The 15,070-nt window shown below is 45.5% G+C and overlaps 1 protein-coding gene across 1 annotated transcript in view; it reads right to left on the minus strand.

Moving 5' to 3' along the window:
* The window catches only part of LOC129814526 (collagen alpha-1(XI) chain-like), a 167,087-nt gene extending 158,246 nt beyond the window's left edge, over positions 1-8,841 (minus strand). The window contains exon 1 of the mRNA XM_055867712.1: positions 8,485-8,841. Coding sequence (XP_055723687.1) covers positions 8,485-8,599 — 115 coding nt within the window. The 5' untranslated portion in view covers positions 8,600-8,841. The remainder of the gene's footprint in view (positions 1-8,484) is intronic.
* Between the last annotated feature and the right edge of the window lie 6,229 nt (positions 8,842-15,070).

Genomic DNA, 15,070 nt, shown 5'->3' on the forward strand with positions numbered 1-15,070 from the left:
ATAGAATTACTAGAAGAAGAATTAATAGAAATACTAGAAGAAGAATTAATAGAATTACTAGAAGAAGAATTATAGAATTACTAGAAGAAGAATTAGTAGAATTACTAGAAGAAGAATTAATAGAATTACTAGAAGAAGAATTAATAGAATTAATAGAAGAAGAATTAATAGAATTACTAGAAGAAGAATTAATAGAATTACTAGAAGAAGAATTAATAGCTCACTGATTTAATGATGATGATCAACAGCATTCTCAGTCAAATTGGATCCCGTGACAGTGGAAGAATAGGTCTAATGGTTTGGTCCCAAATCTCACTCGAAGAAGGAATTTGATATGCAATATTCTGACTGAACTTTTAGTGATGATGAAAAAAACGAGGTTCATCTCAGAGTATTTGATCCATTGACGGTAGAACAGTTATAAGTTTGACCGCAGTCTTTGTAGGTAGAAAGACACAGAAGTAGGTTCACCTGACGTACTACCTTGTCCCAGACCTGCTGTTTTCAACTCTCTACAGACAGCAGGAGCGGTAGAGATACTCTGAATGATCACCTATGATAAGCCAACTGACATTTACTCCTGGGGTGATGACCTGTTGCACCCTCTACAACCACTGTGATTATTATTATCTATGAACATTTGAACATCTTGGCCATGTTCTGTTATAATCTCCAGCCGGCACAGCCAGAAGAGGACTGGCCACCCCTCATAGCCTGGTTCCTCTCTAGGTTTCTTCCTAGGTTTTGGCCTTTCTAGGGAGTTTTTCCTAGCCACCGTGCTTCTACACCTGCATTGCTTGCTGTTTGGGATTTTAGGCTGGGTTTCTGTACAGCACTTTGAGATATCAGCTGATGTAAGAAGGGCTTTATAAATACATTTGATTAGATTTTTGATTTGATTTAAATAGAAGGGAATTTAATACGCAGTCTGATGGGGCTCTCCGAGTGTTGGATTCATTAACAAAGTAACAGGAAGATGGTCTGATCCAACTCGGCTCTACCTCCCTCACTTTCTCTCTGTGGGAAAAGTGTTTTACAGGGCTTAATAATGAAGCCTTTGTTATAAAGCCCTGATGTATCTCTGAGTCACTCCTAAGACACCATACAATGAAACCATTGGAGACTAGGCCAAAAATGCACTGACGCAGGAATAACAGACTCTACGGATGGAATAAGTATAGAAATTAAATAACTATTCTAGAAGTCATTCAATTATTTTATTCTAGAAATCATTCTGTTCTAGAATATATTCTAATTCCCCTTTCAGATTCAAGCAGAGAACCATGTAAACTCTATACAGCCCACGGATTTGAACCGGGGGGGGGGCGGGGGGGGGGGGGGGGGGGGGGGGGGCGGGGGGGGGGGGGCGGGGGGGGGGGGGCGGTGCTAGTCAACATGCTGAACACATTAGGAGGCCTGGCACCACTCTCTATATCCACACGTCTCTCTCTCTCCCTCTGTCTTTCTCTCTCTCTCTCTCTCTCTCTCTCTCTCTCTCTCTCTCTCTCTCTCTCTTTCTTTCTCTCTCTCGCTCTCTCGCTCTCTATCTCTCTCTCTCTTTTTCTCTCTCTCTCTCTCCCTCTCTCTTTCTCTCTCTCTCTCTCTCTTTTTCTCTCTCTCTCTCTCCCTCTCTCTTTCTCTCCCTCTCTCTCTCTCTTCCTTTCTCTTTCTCTCTCTCTCTCACTCTTTCTATATCTCTATTTCTCTCTCTCTCTCTCTCTTGCTCTCTATCTCTCTCTTTCTCTCTCTCTCTCTCCCTCTTTCTTTCTCTCCCTCTCTCTCTCTCTTCCTTTCTCTTTCTCTCTCTCTCTCACTCTTTCTATATCTCTATTTCTCTCTCTCTCTCTCTCTTGCTCTCTATCTCTCTCTCTGTCTCCCTCTTCTCTCTGTCTCATTTTCTCTCAACCCCGCCAGCAACACCAGATCAACCCACAATAAGACTCCTACAGTAGTCACTGTACTTTAACCCACATAACAAATTAAAGTCAATTTATGAGGTAACTTCACTAGAAGTTAAACATCTCTCCCTTTTAGAAAATGCCTCATAAAACCTCAAAGTAGTCTCTCCGGCGTGTCTGTATTGTCCCAAGTACTGTGCTAATGGGGCGGCAGGTAGCCTAGCAGTCGAGCCAGTAACCGAAAGGTCGCTGGTTCGAATCCCCGAGCCGGCAAGCTAGAAAAATCTGTTGTTCTGCCCTTGAGCAAGGCAGTTAACCCCCAAAACCCCCTTCACCTCTCTGATTCAGATGGGTCGGGTTAAAAGCGGAACACACATTTCGGTTGAATGCATTCAGTTGTACGACTGAAGAAAATAAAAAATAAAAGAATGACGCTGGACCAAAAGGCCTCTCTGTGAGCTGCTGCAGTACTGCATACCTCCAGGGCTTATTTATTCCAGATGTGTTGAGTTGGCCTGGAATTGCCTTCCTCCTTTCCTTCCAAACCACCTCCTCACAGAAGCGCTCAACAAAAAAACAAAAAAAAACAGGCAATATCCCAAAACCATTAAAGCCTCAGTAAAAAAACCATGCAGGGCCTTTGAAAAGCAGCACATATTTCAGAGTTGGTGGTAGAATGCTAAGTGTGACTAGTTTGGATACAGTCATCGCTATCTATCATTCCACCCCCTTATACAGATTTCTAAACCACATTCTATATAATGATAAGGGACAGATACCATTACAGAGGTAAAAAGGGATTTGTCTACAGCGTTATAAGTCCCAGTACCCATAGCAGTTATAGGATATCCACTAGAAGACCTCGTCATAGACATGTTGTCTTGTCTAAACGTAACAATCGTCACACCTCTGAATGCCAGTCCTCTACCTGCCTGCCTCCCGTCACAGAGCGTCTTGATATACTGTCTGTCTGAGTCTCAAATAGCACCCAATACCCGATAGAGTGCGTTACTTTTGACCACAGCTCTAAGGGAATAGGGTGCCATTTGAAATACACATCTGGTAGAGAGGTTTGATACAAGCTGTTCACCACAGCAGCCACACAGCTCTCCAATGAACCCAAACAGAAGGGAAGACCATTGACTCTACCTTCGGTTGTTTTGTTGGACACATTCAGCGTTAGATTGCTACGTTTGATGAAATACAAATTGGATAAAGTCATAATGGTAAAGTTTCCTCTTCACGGTATTAAAACAAATTAAATGAAAGCACATTCTGGAAGCATCTATATTACATACTCTTTCCACTATGCTTTCCTATAAAAAAGAGGGGTGGTCAAATTTTGCTTACCTTTCGTGATTAACTTCTAAAATCCTGCCTTTTTTGCCTTTAGGCTCTGTGGCTTTGGGGCTCTTTGGGTTGGTGTGTCTAACGTGTTGGGGGTTTAGGCTATACGTCTCTGTGCTGTATCTTTGGGATGGTGTGTCTAACGTGTTGAGGTTTTAGGCTATACGTCTCTGTGCTGTATCTTTGGGATGGTGTGTCTAACGTGTTGAGGTTTTAGGCTATACGTCTCTGTGATGTATCTTTGGGTTGGTGTACCTAACGTGTTGAGGTTTAGGCTATATGTCTCTGTGCTGTATCTTTGGGTTGGTGTACCTAACGTGTTGGGGTTTAGGCTATACGTCTCTGTGCTGTATCTTTGGGTTGGTGTACCTAACGTGTTGAGGTTTAGGCTATACGTCTCTGTGCTGTATCTTTGGGTTGGTGTGTCTAACGTGTTGGGGTTTAGGCTATATGTCTCTGTGCTGTATCTTTGGGTTGGTGTACCTAACGTGTTGGGGTTTAGGCTATACGTCTCTGTGCTGTTTCTTGTCACCACCATCTATCCAGAGTTGGCAGCATAAGTGACAATTACAGTGTCCTGGAAAGCCTGTAAATGTTTGCTAGTCACATCATGCAATTCTGGTCTGTTTAAACATCACACAGAGGAGGAGGAGGAGGAGGAGGAGGAGGAGGAGGAGGAGGAGGAGGAGGAGGAGGATAGATGGGCGATAAGGGGCAAGCCATGCCTGTGTGGTAGTGAGATATTCCATTATGGATGGATATCTAGTTCAACAGGCTATCTGGAATAAGGTCAAATGGGAGCGTGAGGGGTGGGTGGAGGTTTAGGAGGAGGGGCGGGTGGAGGTTTAGGGGGAGGGGTGGGCGGGTGGAGGTTTAGGGGGTGGGTGGGTGGGTGGAGGTTTAGGGGGAGGGGCGGGTGGGTGTATGTTTCGTGGGAGGGGCGGGTGGAGGTTTAGGGGGAGGGGTGGGTGGAGGTTTAGGGGGTGGGCGGGTGGGTGGAGGTTTCGGGGGAGGGGCGGGTGGAGGTTTAGGGGGTGGGTGGGTTGGTGGAGGTTTAGGGGGAGGGGGGGTTGGGTGGAGGTTTAGGGGGAGGGGCGGGTGGAGGTTTAGGGGGAGGGGTGGGCGGGTGGAGGTTTAGGGGGTGGGTGGAGGTTTAGGGGGTGGGTGGGTGGGTGGGTGGGTGGGTGGAGGTTTCGGGGGAGTGTTGGGTGGAGGTTTAGGGGCTGGGGTGGGCGGGTGGAGGTTTAGGGGGAGGGGTGGATGGGTGGAGGTTTAGGGGGAGGGGTGGATGGGTGGATGGGTGGAGGTTTAGGGGGAGGGGTGGATGGGTGGAGGTTTAGGGGGAGGGGTGGATGGAGGTTTAGTGGGAGGGATGGGTGTACAGGACATTCCAAACACTGAAACTGTCCAGACATAAAGAAAAGCAGTCTGGGTAGTGGAAGTTGGGGGCACCAATTCATAGATCAGCTGACATCACAGACTGACATCTCACCCAAGATGAAACCTCTATTGACTGTAAATCAGCAGTCTACTGTAATGTGTGCGGTATAAAATCAAGAAAGATGAACAAATTGTAAGTTAAAATGTTAAAATGAAAAACCCATAGATTCATGGCACCCATTCCGAAACCTCTGGGCATATTTTTTTTTACATTGATTAAAATATGCAAGTCAGAATATATTTGGCTTGGCGAGCTAGCAAGCTCGCTAAAACGATGTGAATAATGTCGTAACATCAGATCAACAGCATCAGTTTTTAAGCCCCCTGCCCCAGCTGCAAGAGGTAAGTGGACTGCGCTTTGCAGAGGCTCGCTTTGTAAGGGGCTTTTCTGGACCACTGCTGAGATGTAGTGGCTTTACAAGGGCTTTTAACAGTCCCCCGAAGCATCACCCAGGTGGGTGATAGACCCAGCCTACCTTCAAAGGAGGAGGAGGAGCTGTAAACATCGATGACGATGAGGTGCCCGACGAAGAGCTCCCTGAAATGTCTGTCAGATGTTTCCACCTCCTTCGTCATAAGATACTTACCTTCTGAACTGCCTATCATCTAAAGTTGTGGAAGACCATCACCCAAGAACTGTGGGAAGTGAAGACCATATAGTGGTCAGCAGTAGAAAACACAGTTTCTCCACTCTACCCTGGTTACCACTAAGCCCAATAAGTCTCCGCTCTACCCTGGTTACCACTAAGCCCAATAAGTCTCCACTCTACCCTGGTAACCACTAAGCCCAATAAGTCTCCACTCTACCCTGGTCACCACTAAGCACAATAAGTCTCCACTCTACCCTGGTTACCACTAAGCCCAATAAGTCTCCACTCTACCCTGGTTACAACTAAGCCCAATAAGTCTCCACTCTACCCTGGTTACCACTAAGCCCAATAAGTCTCCACTCTACCCTGGTTACAACTAAGCCTAATAAGTCTCCACTCTACCCTGGTTACCACTAAGCCCAATAAGTCTCCACTCTACCCTGGTCACCACTAATCCCAATAAGTCTCCACTCTACCCTGGTTACCACTAAGCCCAATAAGTCTCCACTCTACCCTGGTTACAATTAAGCCCAATAAGTCTCCACTCTACCCTGGTTACCACTAAGCCCAATAAGTCTCCACTCTACCCTGGTTACCACTAAGCCCAATAAGTCTCCACTCTACCCTGGTTACCACTAAGCCCAATAAGTCTCCACTCTACCCTGGTTACCACTAAGCCCAATAAGTCTCCACTCTACCCTGGTCACCACTAAGCCCAATAAGTCTCCACTCTACCCTGGTTACCACTAAGCCCAATAAGTCTCCACTCTACCCTGGTTACCACTAAGCCCAATAAGTCTCCACTCTACCCTGGTTACCACTAAGCCCAATAAGTCTCCAGTCTACCCTGGTTACCACTAAGCCCAATAAGTCTCCACTCTACCCTGGTAACCACTAAACTCAATACGTCTCCAGTCTACCCTGGTAACCACTAAGCCCAATAAGTCTCCACTCTACTCTGGTAACCACTAAGCCCAATAAGTCTCAACTCTACCCTGGTTACCACTAAGCCCAATAAGTCTCCACTCTACCCTGGTTACCACTAAGCCCAATAAGTCTCCACTCTACCCTGGTAACCACTAAGCCCAATAAGTCTCCACTCTACCCTGGTTACCACTAAGCCCAATAAGTCTCCACTCTACCCTGGTTACCACTAAGCCCAATAAGTCTCCAGTCTACCCTGGTTACCACTAAGCCCAATAAGTCTCCACTCTACCCTGGTAACCACTAAACCCAATACGTCTCCAGTCTACCCTGGTAACCACTAAGCCCAATAAGTCTCCACTCTACTCTGGTAACCACTAAGCCCAATAGGTCTCCACTCTACCCTGGTCACCACTAAGCCCAATAAGTCTCCACTACCCTGGTCACCACTAAGCCCAATAAGTCGGTGGAAAGAGTTCTCTCCTCTGCCAGATCGCTACATTTGTTTTGTTAAATTGTTTTTGTTGTTGTTGTTTATCAAGAGACTTTGAGATTCTACTTATAACGAAAATCACAATATAAAATAATTATATTATTATTAAAATACTTTGCACTCTCTCATCTAAATCATATATATCCATGGTTCTGCTCTTGTTATTGACTTGCTACCTTAGCTCACAATATCAAAGTAAATAAAACAGAATCAACACATTTATAACATCAGAAACAAACCAAATATAAATGTCATATTATCCACAATCAAGATAAATAAGCAATCATCTTGATCCAGATATAGACTAGTTTAAAGAAGGGGAAGAGAGGAGAGCGTGGGGGAGAACTCTTTCTCTTATTGGGTTTAGTGGTAACCAGGGTAGAGTGGAGACTTATTGGGCTTAGTGGTAACCAGGGTAGAGTGAAGACTTATTGGGTTTAGTGGTAACCAGGGTAGAGTGGAGACTTATTGGGCTTAGTGGTTACCAGGGTAGAGTGGAGAAACTGTTTCCTACTGCTGGTCACTATATGGTCTTCCCTCCCACATTATAGAGAGAGCATCGCCTCACGCGGCTACAGTACTACCTGTACGCAGCAGCATATTCTCTTATGGAACAACAGTGCCTCATACCGTTTGTGTTGAGAGTCTATGAATCATTTCAAAATATTCTGAAACCAAAAAGGAAAATACCCCCCAAAAATAGGCAAAAGGGGTGAACTGCTAAAGAATGCTAAACGCACATCGTGGATGTCACGGTGGCAAAGCTTATTATTGACATTTGTCAATAGTTTGGACGAGAGCAGTTAAAATGTATAAACATATTATTAGCCATAACGGTCAAATTACTTTTTTTCTGTAACATCAATTGATAAGACGTTTCAAAACCAGCATATAGTTCCACTTAATAATTCAATGTGTGGAAGGTTATCCTACATCAGTCTCAGTTTTAAACCACCGGGCACCTATCGCTGCTGCACAGTCAGCCAAACACTTTAAACTCACGCGTAAAAGTCGTTGCCTTCCCTATTACGCGGTTCCATTGAAGATAGCTGGGATAGCCATATCAATACTCTGACGTTACCTATCACAACAACCCAAACCCTGCAGCTCTCCAGTGGCTACACGAGTTTATAGCCAAGGTGTGCGAATGATACTTCAACCATATATGGAATCCTTCTCCCGATAGCCGTGTCCACACACACCTAGCGGACCACAGGGGCGAACAAAGCCTATTTGTCTGGCTAAACCCTTTAAAACATTCGCCGGGGAGCGTCCTGAGCGCACTTTTAGTTGCGTAGTGTACTACCACAACAGCCTTACACGTACAGAACCGCGGGCGAGACGCTTTTTTGGGGGGGAATCACGCTGCGATTTGGAGACGAGACTACAGCACCTGGATGAATGCCGCTGGGGTTTACCGCGGACGGGATGGAAAAGGCTTGGAAGTAGCCTACCTGGTGGATTTCAAATCGCTATTTAGGTTAAGGATAACGGAAATGGGTGGCATTATTTGGAACATTCTTATATTTGATCATGGACACGCATGTGGTGACACATAAGTTATGCATTTTAGACAATGTCACGATATTAGTTAGCTCAATTTTTCTTTCAGTTTGCTGTCAACCTCAGAAGCACAGCGCAGTGATTGTGGAAGTGGCCCTATAGATGCGCTCTCATCACTTGATAAGTCAAACCTGGGGGCAAGGACGCCCCTGTCTGTCCCCAAGAAACACCAGGGAGAGTTTGCCATGTGAACGGTTCAGAAACGCGTTCTCCAACGACAGTTTCTTACCTGCTTTGACATTGACGGCTTGCAGAAGGAAAGTGATAGTGACGATGGTGGTTAGAGTGGGGTCCCACAGACACCTTTTCGTTTTCCACCTTGTGGACCATATTTTCATCTCCATTGTCACTCACTCACTCAGCTACTCAAAGCTCCTAAAAAAAACGGCGACTTTTCAGTACAAAATGTAGGTCCTTTTCCTTCCTCAAATACAGAAAAGGGACGGTGTGTTGGTAATTTCAGTTACTACAACAAAGCCATAAGTGCAAAAAAGTACTGTTTTTTCTTTAGCGCCAAACTGGGCCCTCCTGCTCCTCTCTCCCTTAGCCCCAGCCCTTAGACTGAAGGTGTTTGGGCTTTTAGGAAAAAAAACGGAGACCATTCGATTCCCCGAGAGCCGGGCGTGGGAGGGGGGATACGGCATCAGGAAACTGACAGTTGGAAAATGTTCGGTTTAGCGAATCACGGGCTGGAAAGTTGTCTTCGGTCCCGCCCATCAACTGTCAGTCAAGACTGGCCAGAGGTCCTTGGTTACAGCAGGCGTCAGGAGTCGCATCATTTATTCATCAGATATCATATTGTCATATGGAGATAGACGGAGAGACGGGGAGACACTGATGCGTAGCAACGCTGTAATAACGCAATGGGCTATCTAGAGTTAGATAACAGATCAATTCTATCTTCCCCTGGTGTTATTGGGGTTTCTTTATAATCTAATTAGATCAAATACATTTTTATGGCAGTAATCAAAGTAAATAGTTTTATTAGTCATCACCTGATTGTAGACAAAGGATGAAGCTCTACTTAAAATGTATAGCTGGAGGGTTTCTGGCTGCTAATGTATTTTAAACCTGAGGGATGGAGCATCACCAGTTATTCCAGAAAAGTCTTGAATCCACAAGAAATTAGAAAACAAATGAAAAAGGCTAAATACCAACAAGAAGCCCAAACTGTGATACGAAAAGCTTTATTAGTCCAAATGAAATGTTTTCCAGATTGTAAAAGATTCAAAGCCACCTTTTTTTCAAAGAAAGAAACTTTGGGAAGCAAGCTGAGTTGAGGGCTGAAAATAGTTATTGCAAAAAGAGAATTGGAACAGAGAGTGGAGACAGGTGGTAGTTATAGAACACTGGAACAGAGAGTGGAGACAGGTGGTAGTTATAGAACACTGGAACAGAGAGTGGAGACAGGTGGTAGTTATAGAACACTGGAACAGAGAGTGGAGACAGGTGGTAGTTATAGAACACTGGAACAGAGAGTGGAGACAGGTGGTAGTTATGGAACACTGGAACAGAGAGTGGAGACAGGTGGTAGTTATAGAACACTGGAACAGAGAGTGGAGACATGTGGTAGTTATAGAACACTGGAACAGAGAGTGGAGACAGGTGGTAGTTATAGAACACTGGAACAGAGAGTGGAGACAGGTGGTAGTTATGGAACACTGGAACAGAGAGTGGAGACAGGTGGTAGTTATGAAACACTGGAACCGAGAGTGGAGACAGGTGGTAGTTATAGAACACTGGAACAGAGAGTGGAGACAGGTGGTAGTTATGGAACACTGGAACAGAGAGTGGAGACAGGTGGTAGTTATGGAACACTGGAACAGAGAGTGGAGACAGGTGGTAGTTATGGAACAGAGAGTGGAGACAGGTGGTAGTTATGGAACACTGGAACAGAGAGTGGAGACAGGTGGTAGTTATAGAACACTGGAACAGAGAGTGGAGACAGGTGGTAGTTATAGAACACTGGAACAGAGAGTGGAGACAGGTGGTAGTTATAGAACACTGGAACAGAGAGTGGAGACAGGTGGTAGTTATAGAACACTGGAACAGAGAGTGGAGACAGGTGGTAGTTATAGAACACTGGAACAGAGAGTGGAGACATGTGGTAGTTATAGAACACTGGAACAGAGAGTGGAGACATGTGGTAGTTATAGAACACTGGAACAGAGAGTGGAGACAGGTGGTAGTTATAGAACACTGGAACAGAGAGTGGAGACAGGTGGTAGTTATAGAACACTGGAACAGAGAGTGGAGACGTGTGGTAGTTATAGAACACTGGAACAGAGAGTGGAGACAGGTGGTAGTTATGGAACACTGGAACAGAGAGTGGAGACAGGTGGTAGTTATAGAACACTGGAACAGAGAGTGGAGACAGGTGGTAGTTATAGAACACTGGAACAGAGAGTGGAGACAGGTGGTAGTTATAGAACACTGGAACAGAGAGTGGAGACAGGTGGTAGTTATAGAACACTGGAACAGAGAGTGGAGACAGGTGGTAGTTATGGAACACTGGAACAGAGAGTGGAGACAGGTGGTAGTTATAGAACACTGGAACAGAGAGTGGAGACAGGTGGTAGTTATAGAACACTGGAACAGAGAGTGGAGACAGGTGGTAGTTATAGAACACTGGAACAGAGAGTGGAGACAGGTGGTAGTTATAGAACACTGGAACAGAGAGTGGAGACAGGTGGTAGTTATAGAACACTGGAACAGAGAGTGGAGACAGGTGGTAGTTATAGAACACTGGAACAGAGAGTGGAGACAGGTGGTAGTTATGGAACACTGGAACAGAGAGTGGACACAGGTGGTAGTTATAGAACACTGGAACAGAGAGTGGAGACAGGTGGTAGTTATAGAACACTGGAACAGAGAGTGGAGACGTGTGGTAGTTATAGAACACTGGAACAGAGAGTGGAGACAGGTGGTAGTTATAGAACACTGGAACAGAGAGTGGAGACGTGTGGTAGTTATAGAACACTGGAACAGAGAGTGGAGACAGGTGGTAGTTATGGAACACTGGAACAGAGAGTGGAGACAGGTGGTAGTTATAGAACACTGGAACAGAGAGTGGAGACAGGTGGTAGTTATAGAACACTGGAACAGAGAGTGGAGACAGGTGGTAGTTATAGAACACTGGAACAGAGAGTGGAGACAGGTGGTAGTTATAGAACACTGGAACAGAGAGTGGAGACAGGTGGTAGTTGTAGAACACTGGAACAGAGAGTGGAGACAGATGGTAGTTATGGAACACTGGAACAGAGAGTGGAGACAGGTGGTAGTTATAGAACACTGGAACAGAGAGTGGAGACAGGTGGTAGTTATAGAACACTGGAACAGAGAGTGGAGACAGGTGGTAGTTATAGAACACTGGAACAGAGAGTGGAGACAGGTGGTAGTTGTAGAACACTGGAACAGAGAGTGGAGACAGATGGTAGTTATGGAACACTGGAACAGAGAGTGGAGACAGGTGGTAGTTATAGAACACTGGAACAGAGAGTGGAGACAGGTGGTAGTTATAGAACACTGGAACAGAGAGTGGAGACAGGTGGTAGTTATAGAACACTGGAACAGAGAGTGGAGACAGGTGGTAGTTATAGAACACTGGAACAGAGAGTGGAGACAGGTGGTAGTTATAGAACACTGGAACAGAGAGTGGAGACAGGTGGTAGTTATAGAACACTGGAACAGAGAGTGGAGACAGGTGGTAGTTATAGAACACTGGAACAGAGAGTGGAGACAGGTGGTAGTTATGGAACACTGGAACAGAGAGTGGAGACAGGTGGTAGTTATAGAACACTGGAACAGAGAGTGGAGACAGGTGGTAGTTATAGAACACTGGAACAGAGAGTGGAGACAGGTGGTAGTTATAGAACACTGGAACAGAGAGTGGAGACAGGTGGTAGTTATAGAACACTGGAACAGAGAGTGGAGACAGGTGGTAGTTATGGAACACTGGAACAGAGAGTGGAGACAGGTGGTAGTTATAGAACACTGGAACAGAGAGTGGAGACAGGTGGTAGTTATGGAACACTGGAACAGAGAGTGGAGACAGGTGGTAGTTATAGAACACTGGAACAGAGAGTGGAGACAGGTGGTAGTTATGGAACACTGGAACAGAGAGTGGAGACAGGTGGTAGTTATAGAACACTGGAACAGAGAGTGGAGACAGGTGGTAGTTATGGAACACTGGAACAGAGAGTGGAGACAGGTGGTAGTTATAGAACACTGGAACAGAGAGTGGAGACAGGTGGTAGTTATGGAACACTGGAACAGAGAGTGGAGACAGGTGGTAGTTATGGAACACTGGAACAGAGAGTGGAGACAGGTGGTAGTTATGGAACACTGGAACAGAGAGTGGAGACAGGTGGTAGTTATGGAACACTGGAACAGAGAGTGGAGACAGGTGGTAGTTATGGAACACTGGAACAGAGAGGGGAGACAGGTGGTAGTTATGGAACACTGGAACAGAGAGGGGAGACAGGTGGTAGTTATGGAACACTGGAACAGAGAGTGGAGACAGGTGGTAGTTATAGAACACTGGAACAGAGAGTGGAGACAGGTGGTAGTTATGGAACACTGGAACAGAGAGTGGAGACAGGTGGTAGTTATGGAACACTGGAACAGAGAGGGGAGACAGGTGGTAGTTATGGAACACTGGAACAGAGAGTGGAGACAGGTGGTAGTTATAGAACACTGGAACAGAGAGTGGAGACAGGTGGTAGTTATAGAACACTGGAACAGAGAGTGGAGACAGGTGGTAGTTATAGAACACTGGAACAGAGAGTGGAGACAGGTGGTAGTTATGGAACACTGGAACAGAGAGTGGAGACAGGTGGTAGTTATAGAACACTGGAACAGAGAGTGGAGACAGGTGGTAGTTATAGAACACTGGAACAGAGAGTGGAGACAGGTGGTAGTTATAGAACACTGGAACAGAGAGTGGAGACAGGTGGTAGTTATAGAACACTGGAACAGAGAGTGGAGACAGGTGGTAGTTATAGAACACTGGAACAGAGAGTGGAGACAGGTGGTAGTTATGAAACACTGGAACAGAGAGTGGAGACAGGTGGTAGTTATAGAACACTGGAACAGAGAGTGGAGACAGATGGTAGTTATAGAACACTGGAACAGAGAGTGGAGACAGGTGGTAGTTATAGAACACTGGAACAGAGAGTGGAGACAGGTGGTAGTTATAGAACACTGGAACAGAGAGTGGAGACAGGTGGTAGTTATGGAACACTGGAACAGAGAGTGGAGACAGGTGGTAGTTATGGAACACTGGAACAGAGAGTGGAGACATGTGGTAGTTATGGAACACTGGAACAGAGAGTGGAGACAGGTGGTAGTTATAGAACACTGGAACAGAGAGTGGAGACATGTGGTAGTTATGGAACACTGGAACAGAGAGTGGAGACAGGTGGTAGTTATGGAACACTGGAACAGAGAGTGGAGACATGTGGTAGTTATGGAACACTGGAACAGAGAGTGGAGACATGTGGTAGTTATGGAACACTGGAACAGAGAGTGGAGACAGGTGGTAGTTATGGAACACTGGAACAGAGAGTGGAGACAGGTGGTAGTTATAGAACACTGGAACAGAGAGTGGAGACAGGTGGTAGTTATAGAACACTGGAACAGAGAGTGGAGACATGTGGTAGTTATGGAACACTGGAACAGAGAGTGGAGACAGGTGGTAGTTATGGAACACTGGAACAGAGAGTGGAGACAGGTGGTAGTTATAGAACACTGGAACAGAGAGTGGAGACAGGTGGTAGTTATAGAACACTGGAACAGAGAGTGGAGACAGGTGGTAGTTATAGAACACTGGAACAGAGAGTGGAGACAGGTGGTAGTTATAGAACACTGGAACAGAGAGTGGAGACAGGTGGTAGTTATGGAACACTGGAACAGAGAGTGGAGACAGGTGGTAGTTATAGAACACTGGAACAGAGAGTGGAGACAGGTGGTAGTTATAGAACACTGGAACAGAGAGTGGAGACAGGTGGTAGTTATAGAACACTGGAACAGAGAGTGGAGACAGGTGGTAGTTATAGAACACTGGAACAGAGAGTGGAGACAGGTGGTAGTTATAGAACACTGGAACAGAGCTCCCACTCTCCCTCTCTGTCGCTCGAGGGCGCCAGGCTGACTTTCATTAAGCACACCTGTCACCATCATTACGCGCATCAGCGCTCATTGGACTCCTGCACGTTTCGATTGCCTTCCCCATACATGTCTGTTTCCTCTGTTTCATCCACGTGTCAGCATTATTCCGTTTCCCCTGTCCAGACGCTGTCCGTATTCTGTTCCTGTCCGTGCATATTAAATGTTCACTTCCTGTACCCTGCTTCTCGTCTCCAGCCTCGAAACACAGTTGTTAGCTGTAGAACATTGGGATTTGTCCCAAATGACACCCTATTCCCGATAGTGAATGGTCCATAGAGATCTGGCCAAAAGTAGTGCACTATGTAGGGAATAGGTTGACGTTTTGTACGCAGCCCTTGCTCTTGAGTTGGTTTTCCACGTGGTGACATTGAAAGACGGTAATAGTGTAATGGTAATAACTGTCACACATAATCCAAAACCACATTTAGGGTAATTTTTCAGTGATTACATATATCACAAAACACACATCAAATAAATGTTAATTCTGAAGTCAGGATAGATGAGGATTTAGTTGGAATAGAAACGTTTATTCTGAAGTCAGGATAGATGAGGATTTAGTTGGAAATTAGACATGTTTATTCTGAATTTAGGATAGATGAGGATTTAGTTGGAAATTAGACATGTTTATTCTGAAGTCAGGATAGATG

Source organism: Salvelinus fontinalis, chromosome 17 (genome assembly GCF_029448725.1).
Source record: "Salvelinus fontinalis isolate EN_2023a chromosome 17, ASM2944872v1, whole genome shotgun sequence".
Taxonomy (NCBI): domain Eukaryota; kingdom Metazoa; phylum Chordata; class Actinopteri; order Salmoniformes; family Salmonidae; genus Salvelinus; species Salvelinus fontinalis.